Here is a 19,898-nt window from a genome sequence, read left to right as displayed (position 1 = left end):
CAGACTGTAAGAAAATCCAAATTTGAAATGTTCGGTTCATCATACAGGGTGCTTGTATGCTACTGATTTGGTGAAAGGATGGTTCCTCAGTGTGCGGCACCAACTGTCAAACTTGGAGAAGGAAGTGTGATGGTCTGGGGCTCTTTTGCAGGAGGCAAAGTTGGTGATTTGCACAAAGTGACTGGCATTCTGAATCAAAAGGGTTACCACAGTTTGACTCTTGTATCATTAAAAGGTGGCTACTTTGATGAATCAAAAATTTGTACACTTAATGACTCCTTGACTTATTTTTTATTTGCCATTGTTTAATTGTTCAATGCCTTGATTTCATGAAACATTAAGACATTAAACTGCATACATTTCCATAAAAACTTTAACAAATTAGGTGTTCTAAAACTTTTCACCAGTAGTGTGTTTCTACAGTTCTGAACATATTGTAAGGCTACAATAAATACAATCATGAGCTCCATATAGTATTTAGCACTTTGAGAAAATAATCAAGTTTATTCAAGCCAGATTCAAAGTAAAGCCATTTAAAACTCAAGTCACTGTCAGCACTTTTACTAAATGAAAAGTTTGCAGTTCTTCTTCTTCTGTTCTTCATTAACAATCATTAACAATGAACCCAAACTTCAGCATCCCCATTGTTTCTCAAAATGTATCATCATCAATATAAAATCATCCATCCATCCATCCATTATCCAACCTGCTATGTCCTAACATAGGGTCACGGGGGTCTGCTGGAGCCAATCCCAGCCAACACAGGGCACAAGGCAGGAACAAATCCCCAGGCAGGGTGCCAGCCCACTGCAGGGCACACACACACACCCACACACTAGGGACAATTCAGAATCGTCAATCCACCTAACCTGCATGTTTTTGGACTGTGGGAGGAAACCGGAGCACTTAGAGGAAACCCATGTAGACATGGGGAGAACATGCAAACTCCACCCAGGGAGGACTGAGAAGCAAACCCAGATCTCCTTACTGCGAGGCAGCAGCGCTACCACTGTGCCACCGTGCCGCCCAATATAAAATGACCTCAACCCAATTTATACTGTTACTGTTTTTCAAAATTTTGAAAACAACTATGCTTGGCCTGAGAGTGTAAGCAATGAAAGAAGTTCAGTGAATCAATGCATGAATAATGGAACCTATGTGGGATTGTGACATGGGAACAGAGACCACATTCAAATGAGGCTTTCAAATGTGCTGGTCACAAATGCCAAATGAAATTTAAGATGGAAGTTAAAAGCAGGTCACATTTTCTTTTAACTATACACATACAGTATTTAGCACCAAAAGATGGATTATAAAGACTACACAATGCATGAGCTACAAATACAACACATTTGAATAAATAAAGTGCCACCTGCTTTATTTCAGAGAAATGTATAAGCATGTTATGATTTCCTTTAAAGGGAGTAACATAAACCATGTTATTTGCATGTTATATTTTATTACATCAAGAAAGAAAGAGTACAGTTGGAAGAAATTCAATTTACCAAAATGAGAAGTTCAAAAATCTAATAGAGCATAGTAGTAGAAGTGACACACCTCCAAATTAAGAGTGGTCAGCTAAGGTGATAAAGGTTTATTGAAAAGATAATGGAGGAGACTCGGTATCGGGATTATATCCTTTAGATGAACTGCAAACACCTGTTATTTGTAGGCAGAGGGAAGTCTGGCTTATCTTACTTAGGTTTATGGAACAATGAACCACACCAGAAATAGATGGCTGAAAATAGATAGGTGCCTTGAAACAAGAAACACATGTATTTCAAAGACAATGAGGCTCTAAAATGGTGTATTAAGAATGTGTTTTACTTGTAAACAGATGTTTGGCTGTTCTACCCAGTGGTTATAACACTATCTTGAATTAAACAAGTAACGTTTTATGTATTTTTCACTGTGAATGCTTAGCAACACATTTAAATATTTTCTTAGAAAAATTAAAAAGCTAAATATTTTCTAGTTAAACTTTTTAATGTTGCATCAATGTGGAAAATCAAAGGGTCATTTAGCTTAATAAAGTTTTAAAATAATATAGATTCCAAAGAAGTGACAATGCTAACTTTTATGTTGTGGCTTGGCTTTTGGTTCTGAAACGGTATAATTGTTTCCACTAAAATACATTTTATGGTGTTTTCACATAGTTTATTCTGAGCAAGCTTATATTTAAGCTTTCAAATTAGGTTTGACATATATTTAAAAAAAAAATGAAATGGGCAAACATGTAGTACCACTAAAACTCTGAAGGTTACATCATACTCCCATATTCTCTAAATCTGTCATTGTGATTCAACTCCTTGAATGTTTTTAGATCACTAAGGCTCAAGGCCACTAGATTCATTAAATGTGGTTTACCATAATTATTCTGTAATTTGAAGGTTGGCTGGCATGGTGCCGTAGAGATGCAGATTCCGAGTTCAGTTCATTTTCAGACACTGTCAGTACAGAATTTGCACATCTAAAAGGCTTAAAGGTTAGGCTGATTGATAACTAAAAAACCGGTCCCAATATGAGTTTGGGTGTGTCCTGCCACTGCTGGCTCTTCATCAAAGGTTATTTTCTACCATGTATCATATGCTTTCAGGTTAGGCTATGATCCCACATGATCCTGTATAGGATTGATTAGCCTTGAAAGAATGAAATTCACAAAGTTGTTTGGAATGCTCTCCACAGTTTATGAAACAGTTTTTCACCAAATTTATACATTTGTCACACAGAGCCAGACTTATAATATATATGTCTGGAGCCAACTAAGAGTGATTTGTGCTTATAAGTGGGTGGGAAAATTTAGATGGCTCATTAAATGTCACATTTTTAAACCATTCCGATGCCTCATGACAGCTGTGTTCAAAGTAGGGGTGGTGATTTTGAACTGTAAAGAGAAATGGTGGGCTTGAAAACCTGGTCCAATAGAAAGCACTGTCTACAGCTGAAAAGTCTCCTAAAAAGACCCCTATTAAACATATGACATCGGTCACTTCTGCAAAGAGCACATTGTCTGTGTTAAAAATAAATATATCCTTTTGCAAGGGACAAATCCTTCTGTAAATTCGAGTTATACATTGGCATTTCAAGTCAACAATGGACTAGTGGTATGAGTGAAGGCTACATTGTTACTGGTGCTGTGTGTGCTCTCTGCTGTTCACTATTACGACAATAGTGTCAGAGTCAATGTAAGACTGAAAAAATTGGAAGCTACGTTCATGAAAATATGAATTACAATATATTTCTTTTAAGTCAACAGTGTGGCACACCCCCTCAATGGGAGGTGAAAAGGACTGCTGTTAAGAGAGTTGATAATGAAGAGCCATAGGAAGTGCAAATTCCGGTAGTCACAACAGTCAAATCAGTAAATTTGACACCATCCCAGAACAACTATGAATAAAGCCGCACAGCATCCACCTTCTGACAGCATGTCTAAACGAAAAACTAAAGTAAATTAACATTAGCATCTAATTAGAAACGAAAAACTAAAGTAAATTAACATTAGCATCTAATTAGAAATGCAAGCATGCCAGGCCAAAACATAACCACAGAGTTTTAACATATGCTTATACAGACCACAATGCTTCTCTACACTCTGTTTGCTTTTGTTATGCCAGTAGTGTAGTGCTGTAGTGGTGCAATAGTCAAAATGGTATAAAACTACCATAGTAGCCAGAAGCACTTGTAAAATGTATGGAGCCAAGTACCTGAAGTGGCCTACATAGTGTGTCTGTCTGTTTGTCTCTTCTGTCGCTGTGCTCATTACAATGTACAAATTAATCATTAGGCTTCAATAACTTTGTACTACTGGGTCAGGAATTGATAACAGCCATTTTAGCTTTCTATTTTCTCTTAGTGTCAAGTCTTATGTTTATTGTATTTTGCTTTCTCCTGTCTTTTCATAGTTATTTTAGATAATGGGGACACTACAACCCCGGCCATTTAAAGTGCACGGACTGGAAGAAATCGGGGTGGGTTTTTGGTGGAAACCCTATGGGAATAGCCTTTTTAGAGGTGTATTTTATTGCTATGCTACAAACTTTTTGGCAAGTTGTCCCCAGATGTTTATCCTCATTCGGGAATTGCAGCTGGCCCTGTCAGACTATTATGTTTACACAACATTTTACAGTTCTACTCTGATAGGATAAATGAAAATGTCTTCTTTAGTCTTGATAAGAGAAAACTACATAAACAAAATGTACAGAAAGGATGCTTTAACTAACCATAAAAGGCATAAGGCAGAAACATGACAGGTGATAGGCTGAGATTGGTAACTGGAGAGCTTGCAGTGCAGGTAAACGGCCATAATAGGGCACTATTCCCTACATATACAAATTGTGTCCTGGTGGTGCATTCCATAGGCACTGTAATCAAAGAGGGTTAATAAGGATTGTTGCAAGCTCTGAAGAATTCCTTATAAAGCAGCTAGTGGCAACAGAGAGTTCTCATGTGTAAAATCTGTTACACATTATTGTGGGGAATTCACACTGCAGCAACCAAGGTGAAAAACCACCATTGCACTAGGAAACAGGGTTTAGAGAAGTGAACTCCAACGCTTATGGTGGATATTCCTGATCCCTGAACTGGTTCTAATGAGGGGTTCCAGAGTAACCCTGAGTTTCAGCTTAGAGTACAAAGTTGAACATGGGGATAAACCTGAGTGGCAGGGATGGACTGTAAGTAGGGTGTACAGAAAGCTAGAGCATGGTGGTGTATGGAAGGTGAGTGAGAGAAGATGGGGTGCTTGTGGGATTGTATTTTGGACACAGGCAATTTGGTAAGACATTTTAATAGTATTGATTAGGCCCTGCCAAGTTAGACTGAGTGGAACTAAGAGATGTTTTTCTTGTTGTTTATTCATTTATTTGTTACTTTTTATTATCCTTTTGTTCACCCCTCTCCCTGTGTGTTTTTTAAGAAGCAAACTATACAATTTTTTTACATAGCTGTGAGCGTATTTATTTATTTTTTTGCTCATTTCAGATTACACTGGTACCCAAATGTGCAGTATTACTGTATCAACTCTGATTCAGATTATTTCAGTTAAATCGTTCTTGGGGATTCCAGCAGAAGTTAAGAGGACATGCACAAGATAGAAACCAAGAAGTACTTCTTCAAACTAAAGGATGAATTTGTAACCAACTATCAAGTCATGCAGTTGAAATAGAAATCTTTAAAAAAAAAATCATTTTTTTGGATAAGATATTAGCTCAGTTTATCTACTGGCATATCCTGTGTTTATTCAGTCAGTATAAAATGTATAATCTTTAAAATAATACTATGGTGCAACTTCTAGGAGCTGGAAGCTTGGTTCATCAATAATTAAGCAATTGAGAATTACAGGAGTTAAAAACATTTACTTCTCTGAGAAGTCTGTGATGATTTAATGATTTTATTCTGAGCTAAAGTCATCCTTTGAATGTACTGCACCCCTTCTGTTCCATTCATAACTGTAACACATTCTCTTCTGAGCCTGTGCTAATAATATCCCTTTAACACACAATGGCTGGAGTATGCGATGCTCACCACTGTTAAAAGGGACTCGCAGAACAGCATTCTATTTGTCAATATTGTCTTCGCTGGCATCCCCTCCAAATCTTTTAACATTATAATAGGTTGGATAGTAGAGGTAATAAATATTGGAGACATAAATGATGACTCACTAAACTACAGTGTTTCTTGTTTCAGATGGTTTAACTCCGTTTAATCATTTTCATATCGAATTTTACATCAAGTGTGACTCTCCCTGTGGATGAAGGTGTACGTGAAACATCAATGGTTGTAGCATTCATAAGCCATGCATGCCATTAATAAATGAATAAACATGTAATCTACATAATGAATGCAAAAAAATGTAAATATTTTTAAAAAATTTGGAATATGACTGAGCCAGGAATTGAAATATGAAAATCTGAAAACCAGCATATGCTATCTCAGTTTACAATCTTGAATTTGCACTACATAACTAAATGTAATCATGAATGTCAAGTAAAAGTAATTACTTACCACAGAGTGACTGCTTTTATGCCTGTGACAGGTGATATAGACCACATATGGCCAGTCATCTGGCTCCATTGTCACTCCAGCTGCGTGAGCACAGGTCACATGAAAGGCTGTTGGGCACCGACCATATGAGCACTGGACACAAGCTCCTGACACTTTTGCGATTTTTTTCCGACAGAAGATGCATTTCTGAAGGAGAAGAGAAGGAGAATCTTATAAGAGTATAATTGTGAGATGATTCAAAGAGAAAGAAAAGCTGGTCCTTTAAAATGCTACCATTTAATGCTTAGTGTTTGATAAGTGAGACTGTAAACTCATATACACTAGAAAAACAGGTCTGCAGCTAAAATATAAGGAAAATTATCTTCTGTAAAAACAGCTTTCAAAAGCAGCCGAAAACATTTTAAATTTTATGCTTTTTCATGCCTGTATATCTTTCTGAGACATATTAGAATTTTGTAGATATTAAAATGACATATAAATTATTAAATTGGTTTTAATGCTTGCATAAGATACACTATCATGCACAAAACCTCTCAGTTCAATTTAGCACTGTTAAGAAGGTGGGAACAGCCTTGAAATGAATGCACGCCCACTAGAAAACATACCCGTACACACAGGACCACTTTGGCATCTCTGATTAACCTACACAAACACTGATTATGTGCAAAGAATACCGACACGGACAGGTGTAAGAACTTAAAGATTCCACATAATAAAGACTGGGAATGGTATTTAAACCAAACATGCCAGACCTGCAAGGCTGCAGTCCTAACCACTATATCAGCAAGGCACCCAAGTTTAATCTAGTAATATTATTTAAAATTGTATTTACAACATATTTTTGCCTAACGTATGGATTTTTCAAACCCAGTTATTCCAATACAAGGCCACAAAGACCCAGAGCTTATCTATGTAGCATACAATGCAAAACAAGAAGCAACATTAAGTAGGAGTCTGACTCATTGCAGGCGTATTAATACATAGTCACCCTAGAATTGTCAGGTAACCTACACATTTTGGTGTTATGAAAGAAACCAAAATTATCCAGAAAGGAAAAAAAAGAACACAAAGGGGGTATAGAAACTAAGCACAAACCCTAGCCTGATTGGGATTCGTGCCTAGTACTCTGGTGCTGTGAGGCAACAGATCTAACCAATGTGCCACTATTATAACTTGCAGTTCATGAATAATTGAGCAATTCCAATGTAAAAATAAATAAATTGGTGCATTATTGTATGTATTTAATAAAGTGGAATTAACGTGAACATCTCTCAAAAGACAGCAGCTTCTCACAGTATCACCACTGCAAACCCTGGAGAAAGTCTGACTTGTGAAAACTGTTAGCACAATATGGAAAATTTCTGTGGTGCTGTCATTTTAGATACAAATTTTTATTTCAAGTAAAGATTAAACAATTTCCATCCATTCTAAAATTATGAATAAGTGACTATTTTGGCAGCAAAGGGGGCAAGACAGAAAACATCACTGGACTGAAAGGTAGCCTATCACAGGGTTCAATGATGCCCACAACCACATTTATCTGGAGCTGTGAGAGGTAAACCCACTCTGAACAGCAAGAATGACCACAGATAGTGACCACATTCAGGAAGCAAAATGGCAGTCTCCGGGAGCTGTGAGACTGCAACAGCATGCAACTTCACCACTGTGCCACCGGGGAACTATGGTCACTTTACAATTTCTACAGATAAATGTGTAGGGTATTTCTTAATCAGAAATATACTGTAAAAAAAATGTCCAACACAGATATTTCAAAATAATGAAACCTTCGCACAACATTCAGCATAATTTTTATTTTTACATGTTTTATTCATAATTTAGATTTTAGTGCACATTACAAAACCTTACAGCAGTTGAGATTCCAAGCATTGATAAATTTAGTACAATGTTTCCTCTTGTTTAACTGTCCAGGCCACTGCTATAATTCTGAATTTTGTGCAAAGTAAAAAAATCTCCTTCTAAAAGTTCCCAAGTCATGACAATCAGATTGTGCCATTTTCCATTATTTTTTAGTATTTTGCACTCTAAATGCAATACATTACATATATTTGTATTGTAATAGCAAGTATTTTTAATACTGTTTTGAGACAGTTAAACATGGATATGTACCTGAGTGACTGACAAATTTTAAAAAGCAAATTGGCGCAGCATAAGATGGGAATTAATCATAAATGCAGTGGCAGAACCTTTGGAGTTAAAACCATTCCTAATGCCTTAACTACAACACCTAGCGTAATACCAGATGGGATAAAAGTGTGCTATGTAAAATAAAGTTGTAAAATTATTTACTACACTACTTGCATAAATCGTATTTTGTTCTGCTGGAAGAAATTTCAAAACCACCTTCTATGATTCGGGGAAAGCAATGTTCTATATTACCTCAAACTGGAAAAAATCTAATTCGATTTGCAAGGATATGTTTAGAATTTTTCCAGATCTCATCAATACAATTCTAAAGAAAGCATATTGGGCATGCGCTGTACACTTTTTATACAGGTATAAATAAGTGAGTAAATAGATAAATGCCATGCCAATCTAAACTAATAATTTAATTTCTACCCAGCACTTCTCAGTTACAGATAAGAAAACTGTACACATTTACAAACATATTTAAGAAAAAAAAAATTAAGTTGAAAAAACATACAATGCAAAAAAGAACAACACAAACCAATACCCATTTAGGAATAAATATATATGTAAAATCTTATTTGTAAATAAAATTTCAAATGGTAATTGTCAGAAATTAAATGATGTTTTATTTTTGTTTATCAGCCCATTCATGAAAACAGCCATTTTGATTGGAAGTGCTAATTTAAAGCAGAATTGTCTTATGCTGTACATGATTTCTGTGCAAATCTCGTGAGAGTCCTTATATATAATTTGATACTATCCATATATATGGCGGTGGCATCAATACCCCGTAAGTATGGTGTTTGCGTCAATACCTCGACTCAATACAAGTTAGAACCATGTAATGGGACTCTGCTTCTGTAGTTAGAACATAATGTGGCAAACGCGGATGCAGTATTACATGACTGGCTAAGAATGTTCAAATGCTTCAGTAACGTCAGTGAACGGCCAAGTATAGTAAGTTGGTGTTGGTTCGAGCAGATAACAGTAAGTTTAGTTGGTTTTTAGAATGTTGGTTTGGAGGGGTGTACTTTCCAGGACTAATATCGTCAACTGACTTAAACCCTTCGACAGCTCCGGAACCGTAAGTAATTTAGAATGTATCACCATTTTCTTGTTACGTTGAAATCTATCTTTGGGCAGTTCAGTTTTGGCATTCATCCTTCTGACATCCATTGGTAAACTGAGTAATGATGGCTAGGTATTAACAATGGTCATTGTTTAAATTTTAGCCGATCTCAGATCTAAAATGACAACTGCAACATAATTATTATTCGAACTCTGATTAGAGTCGTAAAATATGGGTTGGTTTGAAAATTTGTTTGCCGGAAAAAATCAAATGAGGTGCGCCTGAAGAGCTGAGTTCATGTCTCGCAGCCCCGATTAAACAGGAAGCTCTTCATTACATCGGCCAAAAAGGTGTATTTTAAGCACAAATCAGTGCCATGATAACAAAATCATATCAAGGACTTAAAAAAACAAATCATTATTTGCAGAGAAAGTATAGATTTCATAAACGTAGAATTTGTAGCCGATTCGATTAGGCTCCCAGTCGCTAGTGTATTATATAAGCAATTTAGAAAAAGAACCCAAGAAAAAAGATAGTTAGGACTTGTCTAGTGCTTTTATTTTTACCACAAATTTTGTTTTCCCCTTGCATGATTTGGTGGTTTGGCGTACCTCTGACTTTAGCATTTCTTTACTGTGTCTGTATGACTCTTCTCAGAACATTCACATTAAATATACTCTTTGTATCTTGCTATAGATTCTTTATACTGATGCCATTAGTTAGATTCTATTGAATCTACTTGGTCTGTCACTGGTTATTCTTACTTTTTTCTTTTACTGTGTATATATTAATAATAAATCGGTATACAGATCTAATACTTTTGGATCAGAAAACAATTATTCTTTGTACATATTGTTGTAGCAACTAAATTAAAGATTAACCACCACAATGTTAAAAAAGCTGAATTTTACAGTCATGGCCTTCAGAGCCTGCAAGGGACTCTTTATTGGTCATCCTTACTTAAAATTCACCTTTGCCTAATCTCTATTAAATAAATCACATTAATTAAGAAATGTAGACTGATTTAAATGAACCAGTCTATTTTCTAAGTTTTATAAAATAAGCACTCTTCTGCTGTGTAGCTTTCACTTTGCTCACAACAGAGAAACAGCTTGAATTTGTGTTTTTAATGATGTTCTCATATCCATTGATACAGAATATGTTTTACATTTTCAGCTTAAGCAGTTTTTGACATAATTCACTTGAGTGAAGAGTACATCATTACTAAGAATTTTGTTTGACTTGTAGGCATGGGTCTTATGCAGTTTTCATCATGCATATTAATTCCTTTTAATTTCCGTTAAGCAGAGTGTCCCACCTATTTTAGAGCTGTTTGAGAGTAGCAAGTAGATCACAAGAACGTTTAAATAATGAAGGCTTGCTATTTGAGCAATTATGAGGTTGTACCTATGTGTACTGTGCCATTGTGACATTCTTTTCAGTTAATAAAGCTATTGTAATAATCATAACCTGCTTGTCTCTTTCCATAAGGACAACTGCAAACCTACTTTTGCCAACCCATGTATATTATTCTATTATTTGTATATCTCTGTTAAGTACATATAGAAAAAGTAAAGTACCTAGTGGGAAAGTAAAAGAGAAAATGACTAGGAGATGAATGAAGCAGTATGAAGAAGGCAAAAACATGCAATGGCCAGAATATTGTTAGAGGAAGACAAAACCAATCGTTAAGCTCAGAAACACAAAAGAAAAGTAAGAATAACAATGTAAAGGTCCTCACATCAATTAGATTTACATACTGGGGTAGATGGCTGGCACCCTTACCCAGCTAGGACACTTGTGTAATGGAAGGATCGGGGGAGAAAGTGTGCTCAGGATATTATCTGCCCTGGATCACTAGATGGCAACCCCTCTGGGATGCAGCGGTGCCTTGAATTCTCACAGGGATCCATGGGTACTGTGGAGATTGTGGAGCCCTAATTCACTGAGCTTCCGCCTCTCGTAGAAGTGCTTCTGGACCACGCTAATGGTTCACTGGAAGTACTCCCAGGTGGAGCATAAAAACTTGAAGCCAGAATCGGAAGCAGAAAATGGAGCTTGGTGGAGGAGGAGTGGAGGAGAAAAGAGAGAGACAAAGACAAAGAAAGAAGAAGAAAAAGGCTTTGCTGTATGGTATTTATGTTGTACTGCGCTGGTTAGTGGAAAACAATTAGGGAAGCATTTAACACAGCAAGCAAAAGCCATGTGTTGTGCTTGATTTGTGTCTGTGTCTGTCTGTGCCAGTTTTGTGGAGCTGGACCAGCCCCTGCAGGTCACAGTACATTTACATTTATTTACTTAGCAGACACTTTTATCTGAAGTGACTTACAAAAGAATTCAACATAATCAAGTAACCATTTGTATGGTGGACTGTTTGGGAACAAGTGTTAAAGGACAAGGTCACAAATGTGATTATCAAAAGTGAAGAGTTCAGAACAAAATGCAAGGTAGTCAAAATTCCTAAGTTAGAAACCTAACAACTAATATCATATAAGCAGAAATTTACCAAACAAAAGAGTCTTCAACTGCTTCTTAAAAACACTGAGAGAGTAAGAATTTTGAATGGAGCTAGAGGCTACACACAAAAAGAGACTGGATTGAGATTTGATTCCACACAGAGGTGGTAACACTAGATGTCATTATCAGCAGTCCTGAGTGGTTAAGATGGAGGATAGGACCTTACAAGTGACGCCATATACATAGGTGCTGACCCCCCTGACTACTCTATAGGCAAACATCAAGAATTTGAACTTCACATGTTGCTACAGGGAGCCAATGTAGTCATCTGAAAACTGGAGTGACATGTTCTCACCTCAGCTTGTTGAACACTAGATGTGTTGCTATAGTTTGAATCATTTGCACTGCTTGGTAAAACATGCTGGTACTCCTGCCAGCAGACACTTGTTGTAGTCCAGCTGTGACAAGACCCCAGCCTTGACCAGGACTTGTGCTGCATACTCTGCCATACAGTATATGGTTTGCCCTTGTGGATGTTGCATAGAGTAAATCTGCAAGACTAAGATACGGTTGCCACATAGACAGAAAAGGACTGCTGCCCATTGATCACCATCACAAATCTAAAGGAAAATGTTTATTTTATAGTGAATCCAAAATCTAGATGCTGCACACTACCATTTTAAATAGGTGGGATGCTATAATGTAATGTATCGTGTGGCTTCCATGTCATGTGACCGACAACATGCATAGAAATTATAAGAAACAAGTACAAATTGGCAGCATCTGCAACTAGCAAACATGAGAAAAGGCATTGTGGTGATGGCAAAATCAAAGCAGTATTAAAGCAATAATAAAAAATGAGAAAATTAAGTCCAATACAGTATATCCTAAAATCAATAAAACTGAATTACAGAAGGTCAGAAACCCAAATCATGTCCATTAAGAAGATGATTGATTAAAAATATATTGAAATTAATTTCAATTTACAAATTTTAAAGAGCTTTACACATGTCATATATGAGCCTATTTCTATTTTGATTCATTGCATATGTACAGTATTTGAATCAGGTGGCAACCAATGTTTAATTAAAACAGAACTACTGACTCTACATCAGCAGATAGTAAAAATGTAAAATATCTGATGTTGTATCATATTTTCATATATTTTATACACAGTATAAGTCAGCAAAGATTTTTCATGTGACAAAAGGGACTTTGCAGTTTTTAATAAATCTAGCTAATGAGACAGAACAGAGGTAAAGATATGAACTGATTTTGTTTTAGATTCATTAAGTTTAAGAAATTTGTTTTACAATAAAAATATTAATAATAATAATAACAGAAAACACTTTATTAAGTTAGTCATCTTTACAAGATTAAGCAAAGACAAACAATAATACAGATAGAAATCTGTAAAAGATTTTTCTTCAGTTTGAGTTATTGTATGAGTGCTGTGCTTCCCTGAAGGTGAAATAAGAGGAAATAAGAAAACTGTGCATTTCTCTCATGTGGCCACTTAATGTATATAAGCGAGACATTGTTGCTGCAAATCACGGATCTAAAAATGTGTGAGACATATTTTTTTCATTTTGTTTTTTTTTTGCTTGCAGGCATATTCTGAATAGTGCATTTGTAACTCCGCAAATGTAAGTGTGAATTTAGCAGGTTTTCTTTATCTAAACAACAAATCATGATAGGAGAGAACTCATAAGGTAAGATGGTGATATTTTGATCAAGATTAACTGAATGATTTAAAAAGGGGTTTATTTAAAAAGCTGGGAACTAATAGAAAACAGAATGACAAAGAGATCTTTGCTTTTTGAAACACTAAAAATACTAAAAATGGAGTAAATATTAAATTCATTCATGTTAAACATCAGCAATCAGTTTTCTGAAATGTATTGTAACAAAATATTTTACACCCTTGACAAATTAATTTTATAACAGAACAGGGTGGGAACACTTGCTGTGAGCAAATAGAGGTGGGCTTTACAGGCTGGACACTCAGTAAAGTTGTGATTCAGTTGGGTGTGGTATGACTTGCAAAGAAGAAAGCAATTAGGATAATCACAGAGGCCACAGAAAGAGCCACAAGAAGGGTCTGGATAAAGAAGGAAGCCTTATGGTTAACTACTACTGGCACACATGCCGGGGATTGATTACCCAAGGCTGGGCCACCTGGATGAGGGTGTCTGATGTTGAAAGACCTGAAATGCCAGAGGATTCAAGGTTACAACACTGAGGAGGCATCCGAGTGCATCCACGAGACGTACTGAGTAAGGAATGGAAGTTGGGCATGTCTCTATATAGGTATTTTCCTCAGTGTTGCTTGAATTATTTATAAAGGAAATCACAGCAGGTTATCCTAGAGCCTACAAATCAGAATTATTTGACAAGAAAAATGCAATGTAGTGGAGAAAAAAGCTCATTTTATTAATTTTCTCATTGAATTTCATGTTTGATTCCTGGGAATGATTCCTTTTGGTTTTTCACCATTTTTACAATACATTTATACTTATTTTGCTATGTTCTGGTTACGCTGTTATATTACTCTTCTGACAGATTTTGACCTTTGAATAAATCTTTTGAAAGCTGGGAGGCTGCTACATTTGGACAAGCATTTCAGCACTTCAATAATCAGTGCATAAAGTGAGCCAGTACTTTTTTGATTCTTCTACTAGCAGTGTGACCTAGCGGACACGTATATACAGTAAAAACTAACACACACACACGTACACACATAGAGTACGTCTATATCATTTGTGTATTTCATGCTTATTAGCAGTCCTTTTTTACATTGCAGCTTCTGCTACTTTCTATAATTAAATGTTTGGTTTTGTTTCAATTATAGCTATACTATTTGGTAATTTATTTTGTTTTTAATCATTCATAACTTAATTTGCTTTTTGTCCGGGCACTTTATTTAATTATTGTACCATTACATTAAATATTGTTTGTCATATAAATCCTGTTCTGTACTGTGTTTTTGGCTTTGTGGTGATGCAGGACTTTTCTTGTTGTACAGTTGATTGCTTTGGCTAGATTAAATAAAACACAAGATGTAAGGATTTTAGGAGACCTGCGTAATTTTTAGACAGCATTCTTAAAAAAGGGCACTAGTCCATCGCAGGGTGAACACACACATGCAAACACATGCACACAAATCAACCCCAAACACAAACTAGGGCCATTTTAGGATTGACAGTTCACCTAACTTGCATGTCTTTGGACTGTGGGAGGAAATTGGAGCACCCAGGGTAAACCCATGCAGACAATATGTAGTTAGGACCTGAGACATGAACCCTGGTCTCCTTACTGTGAAGCAGCAGTGCTATCTGGCAATTGGAGCTCCTGAAACAAATGAAGACTATAATCAGAAGAACAGCAAGACCCAGTGTGCATTCAGAATGTCATCATACCAAAATTATCTTGTCTTAATACGCACTCTATGTACGATAACAAGACTAGCTTTTATTGCTGCTGCATTATCCCAATCTTGAGGTACCTGAAAAACACCACCTGGGAGCAACTGCCAACCACCAAACTGCAGACACCCAGTAACAGACCTACATTTTTGGGGTACTGAAGCTTGAATAGTTATGGGGGCCCTTTGCAAACAACAATGGGGTATGGTCAGCCACTATTATTTTCTTCATTGGGGTTGGTCTATGACAGATAACCACCAGAAAATGTAACCACAACATCTCAGATTTTGATTAAAATTGCTGTACTGGATTATGTCACACGTCAATATTACTGGAATGAATAAAACTTTCCTAAGCCTTATAGTTCTTGAGTTGGTGGGGGGGGTGGTATTGGGGGGGTGAAAATAAACTCTCTGCTTGTGCCCATTTAGGATTAGGGGTCCTGAAGCTGAAGCTTTATTAGTTTCTCAAAAGTTCTGTAGATCGGCCCTGAAGACACCAAGTTACTGTTTTCTGGGAAAGAACTATATCCGCAGATGGAAATTGTCATCCTTGCCAAATCACACTCAGAAATGCTACCTTGTGAAACGCTATGACATGGAGAAAGTAAATATGTATTTATTTTAGTTTTTTATTACAAAAATTAAGAGATATGCTGTTTATTCCTAGTGTACTGAAATTGTTTTTGAACCATTGCGGCCACACTACGTTATTCCCTCTCCCATCCGGAGAACAAAGACTCCTACATCAGGATGCTCTTTGTTGACTACAGCTCCGCCTTCAACACGGTTATCCTCCATAAACAGTCTGCACTTGGCCTGCATCCCACCCTCTGTGACTGGCTCCTAGACTTTCTGACTGGCAGGCCCCAGTCTGTCAGGACTGGTAATAAGATTTCAGCCAGCATTATCACAAACACAGGGATGCGTCATCAGCCCCATCCTCTACACCCTGTTCACCCACGATTGTGTCAACACAGACAAGACGAAGGAGATGATAGTGGACATGAGGAAGGAGAGGAGACCTCACTGGCCACTTTTCATCCAAGGGCTTGAAGTGGAGAGGGTGAGCAGCATTAAATACCTGGGTGTCTACATCAGTGAGGACCTCACTTGGACACTTAACACCACACAGCTGGTCAAGAGGGCTCAACAGCAGCTCTACTTTTTGAGAAGGCTAAGGAAGTTTGGTATGTTGACGAAGATCCTCGGCAACTTTTACAGCTGCATTGTTGAGAGCATCTTGACCAGCTGCATCAACGTGTGGTACGGCAACACTACTGCAATGGACCGCAAATGCCTGCAGAGAGTGGTAAAGACTGCTGAGAAGATCACCAGGAACCCACTGCCCTCTTTGCAGAGCATCTACAACTGCAGAGTCCGTAGGAGAACCACCTCGATCCTCATGGACGCCATCAACCCCCAACACGAACTGTTCACACTTCTGCCCTCAGGCAGGAGGTATAGAAGTATGAGATGCAGGACATCCAGGCTAAAGAACTCTTTCTTTCCCAAAGCCAATAGACTCCTAAATAACTGACTGGAGTTTATAACCATGGGCCACCTCATTCTATCTACCTCACACAACTGTATTTGACTTGTCCATCAACACCTACCTGCACATTATACTTTATATTTCTATTCTGTTTTTACACTTTATGCTGCCTCTGTTACTTATTATCTATCTGCTACTTATTATTTATGTTTATCTTTATACGTTGGTTTTGTCATTTGGTGTGGACAGCAAAGAAAGAACGTGGATATGACAATAAAGTTTGAACTTTGAACTTGAACTTGAAAAAAGGATTTCAGTATTTTTACCTCTGAGTCACAGTGGCGATAGTGTATACACAAAAAAGTATTTATTTTTCAAAAGTTTGCACTTACTGGTTTCAGGGGAAAAATAATTTTAAAGCTATGAAAACAAATTAGTGTATTAATAAAACTTACTGATATATTTTCTTGTTACTTTTAATGATTAGCTATTATTAATTATGATATTTTTAACTTCATATACAGTAATATTCTTATGCTGAAAAAGTAGCACTGCTTAGCACATTGTACAGTACCGTATGAAAGAGTAATTGCAATCATTTCAATGAGAAGAAAAAAAAACAAAATTTTGGCTCAAAATCATTTTTCCAGCAACAGAAAAAAAAAACCACTTAATATGGCAACTTAACACTCGGCCATCCTGTAATGTGGGTATCTGTTGATTAATACATATGCAGGCGTATGTCTTTGAAAATGTGTTTAATTTATGCACTTCTTTCATTTAATGTTCATTTAAGAAACAAATGACTCCATAAGTACACATTTAAAATGTATTAAAGATCAAATAATTTAAACAATATTTCATATTTTCTATGTAAATGGACAACTCTGTTGGAAAAAATTGTTTCCTGTACTGCATACTACAATGATGCTTTCAGCTATATAAATATTTGTTTTACAGCATTTTTCTGTTTAGTTTATATTTTCATCTGTAACAATTACGCATTATATTAATATGTATTACAATTACCATTATTACTATAACTGTAACAACATTCATATTATGAAAGCTCACATTCTAAATTTCAAGCCCACTGGTGAAACAACTCAATCGCTGACTGAGTAAGCAGGTATATCATATAAACCTGCTAAAGCTGTGGAAGGACAGGGATCCTGATCCCTCCTCCAGTCAGCCCCTCTCACTCTTTGCTCTCAAAAATTACCTTAACTTTGGTTCGGATTTGAGTCCCAAACAAAGATGGAAGCTGGAAGCAGTTAGATTTCTCTGATTACGCACAATATTGTGACAGAACCTGGGGTTATAGTTTGAGAATGCCCGTATTGCCTTCCTGAGGCAAAAAGAACCGAAGTGGAACTTGAGATCAAGTGCATGCTGGAATTAGGAGTGACAGATGAAAGTCACAGTCCCTGGTTCAGCCCCACAGTCTTGGTCGTTAAGCCTGATGGAAGTTGGAGGTTTTGCAATGAGTTCTGCCGATTTAAATATCCCAATTTGATGCCTATCCAAAGCCACGAGTGGACAACCGATACAAGGGGTAGTGTCAGGTTCCTTTAGCAGACTCTGCAAAGGCTAAGACTGCGTTCAGCATCCCTAGCAGTCACTGACAGTATCTTGTCCTTTAATTTGGGTTACACGGAGCACTCGCAACTTTCCAGTGCCTGGTGGATAAAGTTTTCTGGCCTCATAACTCATATAGTGCTGCCTACCTGGATGACGTAGTCATCTATTCCAGCACATGGGAGGAACACCTACAGCAGGTCCAAGAGATATTACAGACACTTCGTGAAGCCGGACTTCTGATTAACCCCTTAACTGTACTACTTCCAATTTGTACCCTGATTTTCTAAGAGAGTGGCACCCTTGACTGATTTGAAGGGCCTGAAGAAGAACAAGAGGGCCTAATAACATTAATTACACATTACTATAACTATACTATACATTAATAACATTAATACTGTAATAAGCAATCTCAATGCACATAGAAAATCTAGCCAATACGGCATAAACTCCAATAATCTAATTAAAATTACTATTTTAGAGGCACAATGTATTAAAACTATAAAAACAGATCACAGATTAAACAAAAAATACACGCAGAGCAGCACTAATAAAAATAATTTAGTTCCTATTCCAAATATCAATAACGCATATACTACTCATTTCTGCCCATCCGAAACATTAATTATGGCACTATTAAATGTTAGAGCTTTAACTAACAAAACGTTTTTTATCAACGATCTTATTAGTGATAAAACAATAGATTTTATTGCACTAAGTGAAACGTGGCTTAGCTCAAACGGCACGGCTGTTTTAATCGAATCTACACATCCTAATTACAGTTTTACTCGTGCAGACTGCCAGGGAAAAAGGGGGGGTGGCTTGGCAAACATTTACTCGAGCCGTTTAAAATGTAAAGATGTCAGTTTTGGTAAGTTTAGGTCCTTTGAGTATCTCGCCACTGTTATCCATGGAGATTCTCACGTTCTAGTATTATCCGTGTATAGACCTCCAAAATTCAATGTCTTTTTGAGGAATTCTCTGACTTAATGTCAATTTTAATTACTAACTATGACACACTCCTAATAGTTAGTGACTTTAATTTTCATATAGATAATCAGTGTGATCTAAAAGTAAAAGAATTTATGAACCTCCTGGATTCTTTTGATTTGAGACAGCTCATAAATCAGCCTACACATAAAGCAGGTCATACGTTAGACTTAGTGATTACTAAAGGACTGAAAGTTGATATAAAACAGATCATTGATATTGGTCTATCAGACCATTTTCTTCTACTTTTAATATAGAAATAATGATAAAAACACTCATGAGAAGCATATTGTTAAAAAACACTTCTTTGACTCATCAGCAGCTTTAAAACTTACAAACATTCTAAGCAATCAGTCCGTTTATAGTGCCAACTATAATAGCGAGGATAATGTAAATAGTAAGGTGGAAAGATTTAATTCTAAAGTGAGAGCTGCTGTTGACATAGTTGCACCTGAAAAGACAGTTAAAAAATCTTCTAGCATTGTTATACCATGGAAGACCCAAAGAGTGTCTGATTTAAAGAGAACATGCCGTAGAGCTGCGTAAATGGAGGAAGACTAAACTAACTATCCACTATGAAATATTAAAAGTTAAAATAACAGAATACAATAACACTGTCCGTCTTGAGAGCTGCTATTTCTCTAAGATTATAAATAACAATGCTAGTAATCCCAGAGTCTTATTTTCTACAATTGATCGCTACTAAACCCAGGTAACTCAAAGGAATGCCTCCT

At 36.6% G+C, this 19,898-nt stretch overlaps 1 protein-coding gene across 3 annotated transcripts in view; it reads right to left on the bottom strand.

Moving 5' to 3' along the window:
* Window positions 1–19,898, bottom strand: part of LOC120532912 (lysine-specific demethylase 4C-like) — a 917,975-nt gene that overhangs the window by 134,338 nt on the left and 763,739 nt on the right. For all 3 annotated transcript variants that reach the window (XM_039759396.1, XM_039759398.1, XM_039759397.1), the window contains exon 18: window positions 6,004–6,189. In XM_039759396.1, coding sequence (XP_039615330.1) covers window positions 6,004–6,189 — 186 coding nt within the window. The remainder of the gene's footprint in view (window positions 1–6,003; window positions 6,190–19,898) is intronic.

This window comes from Polypterus senegalus, chromosome 7, assembly GCF_016835505.1.
Source record: "Polypterus senegalus isolate Bchr_013 chromosome 7, ASM1683550v1, whole genome shotgun sequence".
Lineage (NCBI taxonomy): Eukaryota > Metazoa > Chordata > Cladistia > Polypteriformes > Polypteridae > Polypterus > Polypterus senegalus.
Note: the sequence above shows the minus strand (reverse complement) of the source record. Positions and strands in the feature narration are given on the sequence as shown.